Genomic DNA, 19,348 nt, shown 5'->3' on the forward strand with positions numbered 1-19,348 from the left:
ACCGCCATGTTTCAAACCTACTGATTTCCAACAATGCAAATTATTGTAGTGCATGGGAGAGCGGTAATGTGCATACGAAGGAAAAAAATGTTATATTATTTTCATCATGGATGATGGCTGAATAGCCAATAAGAGCAGAGTAGGGTGGCATTTTGACAGAGTTGGAAACTTTATGTTTATCTATAATAAATTTTGGCAAGAAATTATGTCATAATATATGTATTGCTTGGGCAATATCGGTTAAAAATAAACTGTGCTAATTTATTGTCTGCAAAATGTAACTAGCAAAAAAGGTTCTAACAGGAAAAAAACAAACCATTACATGTAAATAACAATACAATAATTTATATTTCTCTCTCAACTTTTCCATTAACTCACAAAATACCTTCTTTTCAGCAAATGTAACAATTTTATTTTAAAAGCAACAATTTACTCAAGGCACACAGTGTCTAGGTTAAAAACATCAGCACTGACAGATAAATATTCTTCTGAGACAATTTTTTTTTTTTTTTTGCTTTTAGAATACTTAAACTACGTATACAATGTACTGACGTCGTCCGGGCCTGCGGCCCCTTTGAGCCCGATATGCCACCGCCCAAACGCCACCATCTGTTCAAATCTCCCGCTTGTGCGTGCGTGTGCGCGTGTGTTGCTAGCCCGGCAAGAGGGCACTTGGCTGCAGTGCGCCGCACCCCTAATATATATTAATAAATATTGTAATCCTTTTCTTTTCGCCTCAAAATAGTGTCACAACGGCTATGCATGTGAGTGTCTTTTATTTAACTAATTCATGATGTTTTGTTATTTAATAAGTGCAAGCACGAACAAGGACGCTCCCTAGCGGGCGACGGAGGAACTAGCATGCAACTTCATTTAAACCATTTTATTCATATAAGTAATTATTACAGACGGTCTGGGCATGGATGTAATGTACTAATTTTTGTAAAAGGATTTATGTATTTTTCAATAGTAACCCGGGGCACGCCACAGCTAAGTTGTAACGGTAATTGTGTTCGGCGCGAAGGGCGCCATGTTGCCTCCCGCAAGCCCTGGTCTCAGCCCAGTCTCTTTCTCCAGCCGGCCGAGGGTGGACGTGTCTGCGACTTGAGGCGACCACGTGCGTGGTTCGCCTCCTCACCTAATTCAATTCGTGCCTCTGGCGTTTTATAGCTGTATCAACGGAGGATTGTGTAAGGGCGTGTACCGTGAGTAATAAAAACCAATTAACTGAGTCACGTGTTTCTGTGTTCGGGGGGGCCACGTGGGTCCTTAACCAGTCAGTGGCGTGTGGGACGCCCTGAGAGTCCACTGCGATAATTAGGAGCGTGCCCGACGCTGAGAGCGGGCTTAGTTAGGGACAGGTGTTGCGTAAAAAATCAGGAAGGCTAATATCTCGCCGCACATGGGCCACGTAACGCCCTGAGTTAGAGTTTTCTAGCCGGGTCCACGTGCCCACTCACGTGGTGGCGCCCATTAATTTCCACCGATAATCCAACCTTAGCACCGGTACGCCCTCAGTACATAACCAAAAACTTTGAAGTTTAAAAACATTTCAATTAAATTAAACATTTTTTTAATCCACTAAATCAATTATAAAAACAAAAATGACAAAAAATTTATTTTAAATGTAAATAAACAAAATTATTTATGTGTGTTCATTTAGTCACAGGTACTATTAATTTACAACTAAGCTATTTGTTCTTTATTGAAACCAATAAGCTGAATAGTAAAGTTTTATGATAGAGATGATTTACAAGCACACCCATGTATTCAAAGAAACTGCACATTCCGTTTCTATATTTTCAGAACGTATAAGTGCAAACTTGTTAAGAGTAAACTTTGCCACACAGAGTTAACAAAGGCACAACATACAGGAAAACCTATTATAAAGTCCCGTCTTCACAGCAAACACCTGACCAATACTTATTTCTTTAACCTCTGAAAATGAACTATTGTAGTTCAACAATCACCAACTTATGTCCTGTTATTTAATAACTTTTTATTATTATTTGAATCATTAAAGTTAACCATTTTATTTTAATGCAAGCCATTTAAAATTAAGTAAACCAGTTGATATATTCTTTTAACAAAAATAGACACACTTTTATGAATAAACATTTCTCAAAACTAAGTTAAGAAACTGAAAAATACAAGTGCAAAATGCTTGTATCTACAAAACCCTACTATTATTTATGGGAAAGGCGAAGAAAACTTAAGTTGTGACATCATGTGCTCACACCTGTTTAATACCTCAAAGAACCTGATGCACCATCAAAATTATCTGCAGTAGTTGTCAAAAAAATTCAACTCTATTGCCCTCTCAACGATTCTAGGCTTAGGCATTCACACAATGATCGTGGCATCTTAGCTATGCAATTATCTGTACTTAATAATGACTCAAGCCTACAAAAAATCTCTTACAATTCTCTGACATCATAGCAAATGGAATGTTAACCCAAGTGTTTGCAGTGAAATAGGACCATGAATACTGATGTACATTAAAAATTAGTCAATAGGAACCGTATCACAGTTTACAAAATATTATTAAGATATTTTATTATTTTAGAATTATTGAGAGCCCAAAAAATAAAAAAAATTTACTTGACAAAAGCAATGAACTGTTCATTGAACTATAGTGCACATATGGTTTGTATCCTACTTTACGAAATACATCTTTAACTACGACTACGACTTTTTAAGCATAAAAACTTAACTAAAAACAACAAAAGTTTATATCAACATTTAACAAATCAATGATGATTTTGTCTGGCATCTATGTACGAATACAAAATATAACAAGTGTGCAATCAAAATAGTTAAAAAAAAATTAAAACATATAACATAAAGGTATTGCTATAAATTCTGCAGGCAGATGGTTTTGCTATAAAATCTAAAATCACAGGCTAAAATATTTATTGTGCAACTGCAAATATGTGGAGTGCAGTCACGAATTTTTCTTGATGCTGACAGGACGTCTAGGATATATTGCGAAAAGCATCAATTGCGCTGAGCTTAGCAACAACCCAACTACATTCTGCACCTGCAAACAAAAAATGTTCCATATAGCTACCTTGTGTCAGCACTAAAGTGTGTTTTATTTTTAAGTACGGTACAGCAGAATACCTTACCAACATGCCCAAAATAACAATTTTTCTACATTTCAAACAAGTTTACTGTGGTTCCAAATAAAATTTAAACAAAATTTACAAATTACAATCACACAAGTTTAAAACACTTAGATGTAAAGTATTGCTCAAATGGAAAATGAATTTACTATGGTTGGTTCATCGGACCATAATGTTAATGAGCAACGTATGGGTTGGAGGTGTTCAACAAAACCAGCCCAGCACCAACATGTTAAATCAAGGAAGTAGGTACCTTAGTCTTATCAAATCCTAACACTAAAAGTTGGGGAGTACGTATGCCTTTCAAAGATGAACCAAGCTCTTAGATCAAAGCCCATTCCATTACCACTTCCACCATGGCATTATGAATGCTACCAGCTAAAAGTACCATACTAACAAATTTATCTCTGTTTAGTATCATTGTATCATCATTTGTATCACACATGCACACATTTGTATGTATCCTTTAAAGAGTTAGATTTTCCTTTTTAATTTTAAGAACAATCTATACATCAAAAATGCACGTGAATGATTTACAAAATAAACATATATATTATTTAAAGAAACAGTGATTGGGCTAAACAAATATCTAAATTGTTGAAAGATTAACCTTTTATTTTTGATATTTTAAACTTTTTCCCCCCCCCCCATAAAATTAACCTTTTATAGTTTTGGATCAGAAATGAGAGAATTAATATTTCAAGCTACATCATGCACTGTAAAATGTTGTTGGATTGGTAATATTCGAACAATAACAGATGTACGCAGTCCTTACTTGAATGAAAGTATTTTGAATTATGATTCCATAAAGCAGCCACAGGAACGTGACGACTGTCCCAGAGAGAATCAGCGGGAACGGAAGCATGGCAGTGCTCTTCGTCTTGATGACCTCGCCCTAAAAAAACAGTTGAAATGGCAGTGCGTGAGCTGTTCCACATGTGAATGAAAACATTGACAAACAAACACAGGCCTCATCACACACATGTGAGTGTGTTAACCCACATGGATGTGTACTAGCAGCGTGAGTTAATCAGCAGATATCACACACAGCACATCAAGTGCACTGTGTGCCTTCAGAAACATTGCTTTATTTTTTCTACAATTAAAAAATTCCATTAATAATATGACACTGACATATGTTTGACATAGTTCTCACTCACATTCTTAGGTACCGTACTTCCACCAATTTCCCTTTAGTGTTTCCTGCCCCAACTATGATTTTTTACTTGACCCATTAATCTGGCAAAACAACAGATACACTAAAGTACAAATCACATAAAAACATATTACAAAAAACATACATAAAATGCAAAATTGACTAAACAATGTTTTCCTCCACAATATTAAGTTCAAACCGTTATTTCCATCAACTGTTTGATCAAACAATGGAATGATACAATACTGACTATATTGAGATGATTAAATTGTGCTTCAATAAATACACAGTTGTTTGTATCTCTTATGCTTAAATAACATTACAAAAAAATCTGATACAGGTAGATTATTAAGAGCACAATAATTTATGATGAAAATATGTTTGGTTTTAAGATATTAAGATAGTACACTGCACAAAAATTTACAGAAACTGTTTTGTACTATGATATTATTTCCATGTTTTCCAGATTTTGAAGACACCTTTTCCATTCCCTGGATTCTTCCCATTTCCCAGATTTTCCCTGATACGAGAACCCTGGTCTGAGAGAAAACATTTGCAGAAATTGGATGTAATTTTTTTTTTTGAAAGGATGGTTTCCAAAATGCCTCCACTCACCAGAGACAGAAGAGGGGATGCTATAAGCGCGAACATAAATGCTGTTATTATCATGCCGAGCCAAAACTCTGCTCTGACAGGGTTGTCCAACACAGCATACGCCAGCACTAGCCCTACAGCCACCATTGCTTTGAATACCTGGGACCACAACGCTCCCTGGAAACAGAGGAAAAACAATTACGTACATGTGAGCCAAAGCTTAAATAGAAGGGGTACTTTATAATAATTGTGCACAATTGTCAGTTTATCCTGTTACAAGTTCTTGGCTGGATAAAGGTAATCAAAATACACATGTCTTATATCACCGTGAATTTTTAAAAAAGTTTTTCTTGCGAATAGCAACAACTGTTTTCTAAGCTATTGACATGCTGTACACAAAAGGGATTTACAAAAAACATAACTTACCGCATTAATTTGACTTGCTCTGTCATGTCACAGAGTTTACTTTGTTGTCATAAAGGCTTAACCAACTTGTTTATTTAAGTAAATATTTTTTATGATGGCGTTTGATAATAAGAATTAGTTTACATATTAAATTTGTTAAATGACCATACAGAGTTGAATTTAAAGGCTGGTTTTGGTGAGAAAAAAAAGTTAAGTTATGTACAAAGCTGTATCTACAATTATTTTATATTTGTATAAATTGAACAAATATTTCACAAAATATTTAATGCCAAGGTCTAAGTTTATTTCGAAAACTTAACATTTCCCATGGCCTCTTGAAATAAACTACTACTATTTCTGACATTTTTACAGCTTCAAGGTAGGTAAATATTCAGTTGTATTTTTTCTGACCAATGTTCTAATAGGGCTTTTTTTTTATGAAGTATTTTTTTTTTGAGTTACAATAGTTTTGTTAACGATTTACAAAATGATTCAAAAAGATTAAATACATTTTTTTTTTTAAGTTTGCAGTCAGTTAAAATTTAGTCTTAACAATTTGGTTCAAAGCTTAACTAAAGAGAATAATTCCAGCATATCAAGGACAAACAATTAGAAAGATGCCAAACCTAATTCAAGGCATATGATATTGAACATAGAATAAACTGTTTCGTAATGTAGCTACAGAAAATGTATGAATATAGAATAAATTGTTCTGTAATGTAGCAATAACAAATTTCTCTTTTTCAGCACTTGACATGTTTTTTTTTTAGCAACAGTAAAATTTTTTACCAAAAGCAAGCAGAAGACAAGTGTATTTAGGAGAAATACAGATCTTCTCATGGTGTAAACAATAGGAATGAAATGCATGTAAACATATTGTGAGAGTCTGGGTACATATAATATAGGCTTGGCATGGTCATTGGTTTGTTAATTAACGTGAAGGAAAAAACATTTGGTTGTATGGGTGCAATCACGTGAGGTGGCATGTACACCCGGCTTATCTCTCTCTCTCTCAGTGGCATTAAATTGCCAGTATAATAATGTAATAATTTATAATGCAAATAAATTTTACTTATGGTAACATAACCTCACTTATATAAATACACTTGAAAAAGTTTGTAACCACTTTTTAACAATTTTTATCACTAATATTCACAATAAATAAATGTTTTTTTTTTTTTTTTAAATTATATGCACCGGTATTCAATGTCGATCACTAAAGTGTATATGATTTAAAAGCATATACTGTATATTTTTTTATTTTATGTAGCCTTTTTCCGTCCTGTCAATTTTTGATGCATTCTGCATACGCATAGTGAATACTCTCATAATATTTTCACAACGCGCCTAAAGTAGTATGACTTAAAAAACTAAGCGGATAAAATAGCCAATGGTACACTTCAGTTAGTGTACTGATCATGACACTGCATGACCTGGTCCTGAAAAGTAGACTGCCATAAAAATGTAGAATATCCAGTTAGGAATTAAAATAATTAAGTTAAATGGTCCACCACCCGGAGTAGGCCTTGAAGGTATAAGAAAAGTGTTTAAATTGATTAAAAAGACGGCTGATGCCAACAGATCAGTTTCTCATCATGACGTGAAGTCGACGATGTGCGATGACTGTTTCCTTCTGCACATCTGCTGAGGTAACATTATTTCTTATAAAGATGTAAATTCAAAACTCTAAACCGCCTGAGCAGTTGCATTCATAAGTGTGGGCGCATGGTGCTGCTTCGTTCTTATAAACATACAAAGCTGAAAAGAATCACACAAATACACACAGAGAAGTAAAATTCAAAAACACACAATGTTATTCAATTTATGGAATTTGATTATTGGTGTGTGGCACTGATTTTACGTTGGTCTCTCGGGCCTGAACACACACACACACACGTCGTGGCAGGAAGTTCAAGGTTCAAATTGGCTGAGAGAGAGAGGGTGATGGTGGGAGGGGATAAACGTGGCCAAAAGGCATGAGACGCACCACACTCATGGGAGAGGTGTAGCCTAGGTCGGCCTCAGGTTAGACTGTACAATACATATTCAATCAAATTTTAATGAGCACAAGAATGCGTACAGAACTTACAACACTGCTTCAACTCACCTTCTCATGGCAATACAAATAGTAAACTATCAAGTACGCAGCATTAAGGGCAAGACCAGTAAGATTTACGTTCATCATGACGCCATCCTGCAGCATGTCTGCATACTTCAGCATGATTATAGACCTGAAAACATGAACAGTTCTCACATGGCATGCCAATGAGAAATTACATAAAAAATAATATGCATGTGAATGTAATCAGAAGCAATTAAGAATAGTAGTTTCACACAAAAATACAAACAAGACACAATTTTTTTTATGGCAGTGCTACCAACTTCCAGGCATACCCCATCAGTAATCACATATTTTATACATTCAATAAAACATGTGTTAACTTCCATGGCAAATGCTAGACTCTAAATAATCATCACACTCGTACAATAATGAGATACTCCACCCATACACAGTTTAAATACTACACAGATCTAAAAACAACTTATTTAATAAAAAAGAAACTAAAAAAAAGTATCGGGATAGATATTTATGCTTGGATACTTGAATCTAGGTGTGAATTTTTTAAAACACCTGGACCGGATATAACCAAATTATTGTGCTATACACGCAGTATACTCAAACAACTGTTAATAAGTGTAGATTTATCATTTACAACAAAAAGCTGATACGACATACAATATTTCTAACACGTCATTTTAAGTTTCGCTGTTCTGTAATAAATAGAAAAAAACATTCAATCCCAATACTGGGCGACTAAATGAGTAATGACTATGGAAAATCTGTAATACTTGGCAGCAGTATGATGATAAATGGTTCACTTCTCGCTAAAGGAGATATCACTAAATATGGCACAATCAGATGCAATTCAAAGTAATTGAGGTATAAATTGGCTAAGTCCCAAGTGGAAGTGGCAATATAGCATTTGCCTGGAGTGATTTGAGGTAACCATGAAAAATCAACATCAGGATGGCTAGAGACTGGACCAGGATTCAAACCGGATACTCTCGAATGCAAGTTTTAACATTTTACCATAATGTCTCCCAGTGGCGGCCCTGGAATTTGCTGGGCCCTAATATTTAGAAGAGGGGCTTTAAAGGGGTGCCTAGAATAGTGTACAACAATTGTACCTTCTTGGGCAATCAAAAAAATTGGAGGTTTTAAGGACCCCTTCATTCATCATCTTCACCACTACCAAGAGGTAGGAAACTATTTGTAATATCATAAAATCCATTAAGGTAAAAAAAATGTTAAATAATTAATGCACAACAAATAATTTTGTTGTTTAGTTCAATTCTTACAGATTAAGCCCCTCACCTCCTTTTTTCATTTGTCCAGAACTATCTCTGGAACGCATATATGACTCAAGCCCCAAAATTTAATTTGATCATAAAATTACATTTATTTATAAGTTCACAGTAAGACAAAAAAAAACACACACACATTTAGTTTGAAGGTATTATACAAAAAAAGGGACAAATAACTTAATTTTTTATATACATAAAATGTAATTACATGACTTGAAATTCTCCAATTGTACTAGGCATGCACAAAGTGTTGTTTGTTGTCAAGTGAGATAAAAAAACACTAATATACCTGCTATCTTTATTGAGAGTTTAAGGAGTCTTAGTGAAATTTATGGACTTTTAAGGGACACTAAATTCAATTAAAGAGAAATTAAGGACTTTTTAAGGATACTAAGGAGGCATACAAACCCAGGGTGCCTTCCCCAGAAAATTAATAAAACTAAACACTTTAAAATAAAAAACAACCTGAAACATAGATTTCAACGATGGTGGTGATAATAATTTATCTTAAGAAATTTTGATACTACACGTGCATTGGTAATAAAAAGGCTGTAGTAGGACCATGGGGCAGTTTCCCGGCTTTCCTGGCTCTGGAGCCTCCTCTGATTTCACCAAGTTTGGACTTTGTGAACTAAAAGAAGTGAAAGGTCAGATACATCAACTGTTTAACAACCCCACAAATCTTAACAACGGAATGGATTAGAAAATGGACTTTGATCACAGCATTTTCTAAGAAGTACTGGCTGTTCAAATGGTTTCAATTATTTTATTTAATGATGTATACACCAAGTACCTACCATTAAAAATTGCATTTGTAGTAAAAAGCAGAGACTTGATTCCATTCTAATTTCCAAACAGTTCAAATTGGTATAAAAAAAAAACCACACACACACACACACCACTAAATAATATCACTCACATTGAAACACCACCTAGGAACGGTATCACAGGAACATTTTTTGTAGACCCTTGTTGAACTATGTCTTTGCAAATGAACCTGAAAATAAAGGAATATTACTCAAGATAGTAGTGGAGTATATTAATGACATAAAAAAAGTGATGAACATATTTATTACACAAGACAAGAAAGAAACATTTAAATATACCAATACACATACATACATACTATGTAAAGTCAACATTTTGAAAGTAGTTGGTACAGTATAGTGAATTTTCATCTACAAAATTTTGATTACACAGTCCAGATTATTGAGGCACTAACCAGGCAGAAGAAATCCAGATAGCTGGGAAAAACTGCTATGCATAATTACGTGACCCAATCAAATGTAATTTTGACAGTTATGAGCAGCCACAGTAAGAAATGAGAAGTCAATTGTATTTGTAGACAAAGTTTTTTTATAATGCTATTACATTAAAATGATTAGACAAGTAAACAAATTAAATTCCTGTAAAAAAAAACACAGAAATAACAAATAACCACTGTTTTATAAAAGCTACACATTATCTACGTCACCTAGCATAATTATCAGGGCATTAACTGTGCCACGGGAATCAATGCGTATTGGCACAAAAGTCAGCATTCTGTTCACTGCGCCAGAGAATTTATGAATGATTGTAATAATGTTCTTAAAATTATAATTTCACACATTTTTAGACAATATGTACCTATGACAAAATTGGTCAAATCCCAAGTTAAGTTAAAAAAAATACTGTGGCTAAATAAAAAATAATTTTATACTTACACTCCAGAAAACATCTGGCCCACTGTTGCTATACCAGCAACAGTGCCAACAAGATCTTTGTAGTCTTCAAGACCCATTTTTCTGCAAAATATAAAACCAATATTTAAACACTTACTTTAATAAAACTATATTTGATTTTTCAAATCTAATGTCATTTATTAATACATCTTTCAACTCATCAATGTATGACCAAAAGAAACAAGAAGGCCTAATTGGCCACACATAGAAGCGTCGAGGGGTCACTAGAGAACGTAACACACAACCAGAAGCGGATGCAGAATTTCATTTTGGTGAAGGGGGAGGAGGGGGGATAGAACTTCTTTGACTGCTGTTGGCTTTCAAATTCTTTCCTGTTGGTGGAAATGATAGATTTTTTTTTATAGTGATGATGGGTCAAATCCCAGTTTTCTTGAATCTTACATCTCAAATTTTAATCACAGCGTTCTTTGAATAAAGTAAACCCCTCTAATCTGAATCTAGGTCTCAAGGGGTCAAAAATATAATAATGTACCTGAAATTAAAAATATTAACTATGGTGTTGAAACATTTAAATTTCCCAAATTAAAACATTTTTGTGTGTGTTATTACATGTAACAGGATAAATATAAAAGAAAAATTCACCTAGTAAACTTAAAAGATTCTAATTTTTTTAATTCACTGCATTTCCTCTAATATTTTTCTTTGAATTTTTTCCTCTAGAATATTGAATCCTTCGAAAAACAAGGATGATGATATTTGATAATTTTAGTTTAAGCTTGTTCTGTGTGGGTTTATGTTTTAATTTTTATTTCTTAATTTACATTCTGAATTTTTCCATGACAAACAGTCCAAAAATGCAATGGCATGTGTCGAATAAATTGTATTAAATCAAAATTTTCCATTGTATGCATCATTTAAAGAACTATGAACTGAAGAGAGGCATTAAAAAACACAATTTGGCAAAAGAACGATAGCTGTATATTAAAGTTTCATGACAGACTTAACTGTTTCCATCGGGGTAATTGTTCTATATCCTGCGACAATTGATGTTTGCTGTTTTAAATTAGTACATCGAAAGATCCTGGACATAAAATATATATTCTTTTTTATTTAAAGCATAATTCATTATTATATCACAAGTTTTTGTTATGTGCGGGATATTTTGACATACTAAATTGAAACAACAAGCATCATGTACCACAAGATCGTAACGTATAGCGTCATGCCATCAGGATCAAGGGGTAAACATGTAAACACGGATACATGATACAGTCCTTTTGTCTCAGTCAGAACTTTATTGTGACTTTCGTGACTTCCTTGACCTGTAGACACCCTGTCACATCCGCAAAGGTTTTATATCTTAACACGTAGTAAAACTTCAATTAATCCAAATTGACAGTTAAAAATTGTAATTATTGAGTTCCTAAATGGAAACCCATGTTAACCTGTAAATATTCTTCGTATTACTTCAGAATTATTTAAGGTAATGAGTGACATACTGAAATGACAAGTAATATGATTTTATTCATAACAATTACACAAATGGAAAAGTCAAATATAAATTTTAATTTTAAATGCAATCAATACATTCTTAATTGCTATTTAAATGTTATTTTCTTACTATAAAATTTAATTTAACCAAAAATGAAACTTATTAATGAAGTTAATTTATTTTTCAGCATTACTTATTTAATACTTGACAAGTGTGCAAAATTCCTTCATTAACATTTTCAAATTTTACTAAACCCAACCCTAAAATGATATCAAGACTTTCTATAAATCAATAAACCATTTGACAAGAGCAGAATAGCTTGGTTGCCAGCCTGGATTTTCAGTCAAACTCAGATTTTTTGCAAAAGGGAAATGTGCCGAATGTTTCCATAAACCAGAGAGTTTTCTAAATGTACTCCCGACCCATTCATTTGTCAGTGCTCCATTCTCACAAGCTGTAGGGTAATGTAAACAATATTTTAAGTGTATATTGGAATGCATATATTTTGTTATATTGTAGGCCTATTTATTGAATTTATTGTCATGTATTTTAAATATTTAATTAGTATTTAAATTAGGGCTGGGCCAATAAAATCCTCAAATACAAAAATACAATCAAATACTTAGTATCTCAAGAACACAATATTCTGAGAAAAATATGCAAAGAAAAATTTTTTTAAAAAATTAAATAAATTAAAATATTAAACACTGATAACTTCTAACATTTAAGAGATCAATTTTTTTTCCCTTCATACCTATCCTGTCACCATTCTCCAAGATATTGTATTTAATATATAATTATATAACTAAAATTACAATATATAATAATTCTGGAAAAGTAGTTTATAAAAAAAAGTTTCAACACCATAGTTAACATTTTTATTTCTTGTGTATTATTTTATTTTTGACCCTTAAAGACCTAAGAAGCAGTTTTGAGGGGTATATTCAAGGTACACTATGGGATTTTAATTTAAGACTCGGATTCGATAAAATTGGAATTTGACCCATTACTAATTTAAATTATTTAGGTATTAAACTAATAAAATGCCTGAGCTCAAGTGAACAAAGGGACTCAATGGAAGGTGAGGAGTGGACTCTTCATCTAGGAGTTCTATGATGTGTGATGTCAGTGAGTTACGGAAACAGTTGGTGGATGACAGCAAAGGGATTTGTGCTGAAAGAGCTGTGGTTGACGCACGTCGCAAGTAACCAGGGGAGATTGGATGGATAGGACGGTTGCTATTGCTAGATGTGCAGCCAATAGAGAATTAAATGTGCAAGTGTATTGCGTATTTGAAATCCAAATCTTGTATACTAAGAAATCCAGTACTCAACAAGGAATGGTGTGGGTTCTGTGCTGATGAACTGGGTAATAGTTCATGTAGAGGAACTAAATTGTAACTGCACTTCAAACAACCAGTGTAACATTTGTAGTGGGAGTTGGGAGGTGGTGTGTCCGGTATTTAGGTTCATAACAGTTGGCTGTATCCACTTTTCAATGCAGAGTAATTGTTCTGTATCACGTATTCAAGTTCATCCCTTCATCCTGATGGCATGATCCTGTATGATTGATCCTGTGGTACATGATGCATGCTGTTTTAATTCAGTACGTTGAAAAGATCCTGGATGTGACAAAAATATTTAATACAAAAAATGTTAGGAAGTAAAAACAAATTTCAGGATATTTATTTTACTTGATAATATGATCATAAATCATTGTTACATCACAAATTTTGTTAAATTCAGGATCTTTTGATGTACTAAATTAAAACAGCAAGCATCATGTACAACATCAATGTATTCAGAATCATGCCATTAGGATCAAGGGATAGACTTGGATACACAAAAGAAAATTTTTTCCATGTGGGTTATTCTTAAGTATAAGAAAATTTGGTTATGACTTGCATAATGAAATGTGGGTTTTTCCTTGCATGATGCAATGTTGGTTTTTCCTTGCATGATGAAAATTGGGTTACACCTTGCATGACGAAATTTGAGTTATACATTTACGTCAAAATTTATTATTTAAAAAAAAAAATATTTAAGATTCAAAAACATGTAACAATTTTTTTTTTTTTAAATATAGCTCTTTGTCAGGATTACAAATTAAATATCAGTTACTACACTACACTCAACAGTTACCATTCATTGTTCTCTTACCTTAAATAAGAAGTCGAAGGTAACACACTGAAAGAATTTTTTTTTTTTTGCTTACAATTCAATTCACAGCAATCCCTTACAATCACCACGACTTTCTGAGATAACTCAAGAAATACGTTAACACGTCAGAAGCTGTAACACGTACGACTAAGTAAGCTAAAATATCTAGTCATATTCTACGTTGACATCACTCTGTCACGAACAAATTGTCAAAGTAATCCGTTTCAAACACGTAATCATGATGTCAAGCCCGCGTCCTTGACAAAAAATCAGTCGCATAGAGGAATGTCAATTGAAAGTGTCAAACCATGTGTCAAACGATTAGTTCGATTAAAGGAATTGTAGCCATATTTTTCATGGATTGTAAGGTTTGGAAGCTTCCTATCCTTCTCCTTGGAATGATCCGTCCACTTGTGAAGCTGCGGTGGCTTGCAAACTAACTGCGCTAGTAGTCGACACACTAGGGGTTAGAAATGTCATAAGTGAGAGTATTGTATATTATCTAATATTATTCGTAATTCTGCCAAGTTTTTAAAACGATATTTTTTGATGTCCAGTGGATATTTTAAACCAGAATAGATTTATTTCATACATTTTAATCTTCAACCAAAGTTAATTCTTTCATTTTTTATTTTTTTATTTCTTTTTAGATTTAATTACTTGAATATAAACATTAACATTGGTGTTTAGGTTATTTATTTTTATTGTTGTTGTTAATAGCACAGAGACTAACATTATCACATAAAAATAAAACATAGGTTTCATACATCCAATACTGACAACATTATAACATTGTATTGACAACGTACCGACCATGGCCGTTAAGCCCGTGCTCCGCACCGCCAGTACCGTATCCCGTTTTCGGAGCGTACCCCTAGCCCAGCCGGAATGAGTTAAGCGAGCGCCCCGGGCATGACTTCAATTAACTGAATTAAAAATCAGGACACAAAACCCTGGGAGCTCGACTACGGAAAACAATTCCCAAATAAGGCTGTGCTGTTACTATTTTCATAATGCACAGAAAGTTATGACTTATTTTAATGATATTATTATTTATAAAAACTTTTTATATTGACTGTTATTATTATTATCAAATTTTATTATTTAATTTGTATATTGTTCGCCCGCAAAAGTTATTTAAATATATTTTTTATTAATTATGTATATCTACGAGAGCTATGCTCTATGACCTGAAATGGACTTATATGGACAGCCAATTGAGTATACCCCTCTAAGGACTAATGAACTTAACGAATAAACGATGATTTTATTCGGGGTATTACTTAAAGAAATTTTCATTGTTGGAAATTTTCGTTTTAAATTTACCGCATTTTGGTGTTTTCAATTGTATTAATGAGTGTTATTTACGGTATTTATATTGTAAATTACCCTAACCGATTTTGGTTTCGGCCAATGAGAGGCCGTGTTTGAGATGTGAGGCGTCTAGAACGTCTTAATTAATAATAATGGTTGTATGAAGGCGTCTGATGCCGACGCAAAGGCGCGAGGCCTATTTTAAATTTGAAATATAGCTAGCTAGATTATGCCATCCGACACTCAGGATGAGTTTAAACGACGTATAAATAAATAATATGTAAGTTTATAAGGGCATATTCTGACGGATATATTATTAGGAGTGAAAATCTGTAAGTAAAGATCGTGCATTTTGTATCGCCCATAGACATACCCTGCTGTATGTAATTTCTTCGTGAATCACTTCGATTTGACTACAAACTGATTAGTTTTCATGTAAAAGGTGTCAATTATCCTGAACTACGTCATGAATTGTTATTTCCAAGATTTAAATTATTATTTTATTTTGTGATACCCAGAGGTGAAATGGGAGTACAAGTTTCGTGTCTCTACCATATAAACTGAGTTAAGCCAAGGCAAATACGAACCCAAATATAAACATAAATAGTAATCATACTAATTATTAATTGTGCTATGATTTCAAACATTTTCTGTTATGTAAGAATGCGTCCGTAAAAACATCATTTGATTTATTTTCTGAACTTACACTAACGAACTTTTGTGAACGATTCATGTGTGCTACGTATTTTCCTGATGTTTAATTTATATAAGCACATATCCACGAGTCATGTTCAGTATCGTTAGGATTGTTTTTCTGTGATTTTTATCTAATTATATCAATATTGATTTTTATCTCTACACCTAGGTTAGTTGTCCCTGATGAATAGCAATTTTTATTATCAATAAAAACCTGAATTCTATCCCTATGTGTTGATACATGTTACCTAGCTGCCTGTGTCCAATAGTGTGGGTTTTATGATAAATAACATTTTTTTTGCATGTTTCTAATGGTCAGAGTACAAGAGCATAACAGTACCATTGACACATATATATATGTCTATATATATTTTGAAAAATAGTGACAGCCAGTGTATATCGTCCCGACAACACACACACAACAAAAGGGTCTATTTATAAATCGACGAGTACTATTAATGGTACTGGCGCCAACAGTAAGAATACACCAACAAGTTTAGCAGCAGTACAGTATAAGGCATTAAGACAAAGTTAATTAATTACAAGCAATGAGAAAGTATGTCGTAGGGACTCCATGCGTGTGTGGCACGCATGGATCAGAGAGCAAACCTCGTTACTAGCCACAGCGGCTACAGGTTGACGCCGACCGCCAATGCTCCTCTGTGTCGCATAGACCGCTATGCCTCATCAACGTCTCACAAAAGCGTGTGCACCGAACGCGCCCGTGCGCGCAGCAAAGTGTAGTTCGTGCGACGAGGCGAACGCCATGCAACGAGTGCTGCGCCGGCGGAAGGATCCGGCCGGGTGTGGCATATCCCTCCACCGCACTACAACAAATTATTATAATTATGTTTTCCACAGGTTTTATTAAACATTATTTTTCATTAATTAATAATTCAGTCCTTGTAAAATCATGTTTCACTGTGCGATTTGTCCCGAACCTGGCCGGTTCAGTTTCCCGCGAAATTCACACGTTTCAGCGGGAGGGCTGGCGGGGGAGGGGGGTCGCGCGCGGCGACACCGGCAGTGTCCTTCGAGAGCTCAACCAGGCCGGCAGCCTGCGCGCAACGTGGAACCTTCAACCTTTGCTTTCACCGACATGTAGTTTTCAATAGTGTAATATCTTTTCAACCTTTTACGTACAGTTCCGCGGTCGGCCTCAATTAACCATGAAGTATTTAACTTAATTAAATCAGTGCTCCAAGATGAGTGTTCTACGTCATACGTAAGTACTGTGGGGAGTTTACGTGAATTTACGCCGGTGCTTCACGCCCCAACTTAGCCTACAGGCTACTTAGTTTTGGCCCGCACGGGGCAGCCAGCAGGCGACGCGTGCCGTCGAACATAATAACGATTCAGTCCCTGGGACATATCTAGACATCACGTAGAGTCGCCTGAAACTCTGGCCTACCTGCTACTAGCCCAGTTTATTAAGTTTTAGGTAATAGTGAAGTGTATTGTTCGTCAAGAAATCGTGCGCCATGTCAGAGTGTATTTTTGTAACTATCGCATCACGTGTACAAGTCCGCCCCTCATGCACATTAAAATCGTGAGCCGCCACTGAGGAAGTGAGCTGCGCGTGTGACTAGTCGCATCGGGCAAACCGTTGCGGCCAGAACGGGCAGCACCATGTATTGGGCTGTGCTGTATTAAATTCACCAACTATCTTTCAGAAACTTTGTGTTATTCTTCAGGCATCCCGAGTGGCCATAACAGCTCGGGGGGCCCTACTGCATTATCCCCTACCTCTAGCCGCAAGGCCGAACCTTCGCTGAGATCACTAACCCGAGCAAAAATCACGTCTAAATAGTCAGAGGTAGCGGGGACGACGTCAAGGTCTTGATTAATTGGCCTATGATAGTAGTCTAGCCAAAATAAGGGAATTCAAACCCAAACAGTGCACATTGAGACAATTTATAGTTAAATTTACAGTGGCCAACTTGGTGCTGCTTTTTAAATTATTAAATCAATTAAAACAACTGTTAATCTCCAACCACTCTGCGCCGGGAAAAGATGTGTGTCCGTGGGCATCATTCAAGTAAGTTTCACTGATCATTTTAATTCTGCACTATACTTTCATAACTAAATTATTTATTAATTCACCACTGCCCACATCGACTTGGCGCATATTTTGCGGAACCGGGCCTATCCCGAGCGTTTTCATTGTGATACAGCGCTGTGTATCGGATCACGGAACGTACAGTACTGGGCGGCTACAGCGAGAGTATTTTAATTAAGGACACCGTGCATATGCCTGCTGGCTGCACACACGTAAGTGTTTCTCCGAACTTAGGAGACCGCTCATCGAGCCTCCCTGCACCCGTTAACTTTCGGCGCTGGCCGTCTCTAGTGAGCATCGATCCACGTACCACGAGACTGCCGCGGTAATCATTTCAGTGTCGCGCAGTGTTGTGTTTTTTTTGTTTTTTGATCATTTTGTAAATGTAATTGTGTAACCGCTAGATGCTGCCAAGTGTTGGTGAGAGATTTTGTAGAGGGACTGATCCGCGGAGTGAACGTGTAGAGTGTATCGTGTACCCCCGCGGATCCCCGGTGAAGCATTTAAATTAAACGTAATTCTCACAAAATTGTGTACAATCATTTCCGTAGTCTTCCGTCCTCCACACGGCCGAGCGACCTTCACAGCCAATGGAAAACCATTCAGGTTAGATTTCAAGCCATGTACCTGGCGGGGCACGCATGGGCAGAGTACCCACGACCCGACATCAACGGCCTAGCAGCCCGCTAGCCAGGCGCCCCTCCGGACAACAACGGCATCGCGACGCCCGTTGCGCCCTTCAGGTATCCCCTGGGCCTTTCACAAAGGTCGGGTGACGGCAGTATACATACAAAATCACCTTGGTATACATATATATACCATCAGACTTATAAGTTGGTATTCAAGTCATTGCTGTCTTTTGCATAACATATAGCTTCGTGTTTCCTGGACATTTTTAAATGTGGACATTCTCTAATGTAAACTGGCAAATTGTTGTATTCCTGGAGACCTTGACGTCGTCCGACCGAAGGCCACCCTAAAGCCCGACCTGCAACCGCCAGTATTCAACCCCGCTAACGGAACGTGCCCCTAGCCATGGCCCACCCGAGTCAGGCGAGCCACCAGCAACCAAGGTAGAACCTGGCCCCCTAATAAACAGACCGACATTACAGCTGACCACGTTGCAAAAACAAACACAGAATATTAAACAATATTATGTATAAATTATAAGTTGATTAACGAAAGTACGACGTAGGAGTGCCCGGGCACTCACGTGTGTAAATACGTCGATACGTGTGTGAGTGTCCCCCTGGCGGCCTTCTGCCTAGATTAGTTAATTAACCATGTGACATAATTATTA

General features: G+C 35.5%; 1 protein-coding gene across 1 annotated transcript; it reads right to left on the reverse strand.

Moving 5' to 3' along the window:
* Positions 1 to 318: 318 nt before the first annotated feature.
* Positions 319 to 14,332, reverse strand: LOC134533979 (sugar transporter SWEET1-like). Its single transcript, XM_063371840.1, has 7 exons — positions 13,980 to 14,332; positions 10,350 to 10,430; positions 9,566 to 9,643; positions 7,388 to 7,511; positions 4,897 to 5,052; positions 3,901 to 4,020; positions 319 to 3,040 (listed from the first exon to the last, which is right to left on the reverse strand). Exons 2-7 carry the CDS (start codon positions 10,424 to 10,426, stop codon positions 2,945 to 2,947), a joined length of 651 nt encoding a protein of 216 aa, XP_063227910.1. The 5' UTR covers positions 10,427 to 10,430; positions 13,980 to 14,332; the 3' UTR covers positions 319 to 2,944.
* Between the last annotated feature and the right edge of the window lie 5,016 nt (positions 14,333 to 19,348).

Source organism: Bacillus rossius, chromosome 7 (assembly GCF_032445375.1).
Source record: "Bacillus rossius redtenbacheri isolate Brsri chromosome 7, Brsri_v3, whole genome shotgun sequence".
NCBI lineage: Eukaryota > Metazoa > Arthropoda > Insecta > Phasmatodea > Bacillidae > Bacillus > Bacillus rossius.

Excerpts from the sequence above, each read along its gene's own strand:
- LOC134533979 (XM_063371840.1), bottom strand. The coding sequence starts at position 10,426 with ATGGGTCTTGAAGACTACAAAGATCTTGTTGGCACTGTTGCTGGTATA. Across the intron at positions 5,053-7,387 it reads ATTTGTATTGCCATGAGAAG|GGAGCGTTGTGGTCCCAGGT; the intron begins GTGAGTTGAAGC and ends CTCTGTTTCCAG. Across the intron at positions 3,041-3,900 it reads TTCAAAATACTTTCATTCAA|GTGCAGAATGTAGTTGGGTT; the intron begins GTAAGGACTGCG and ends TTTTGTTTGCAG.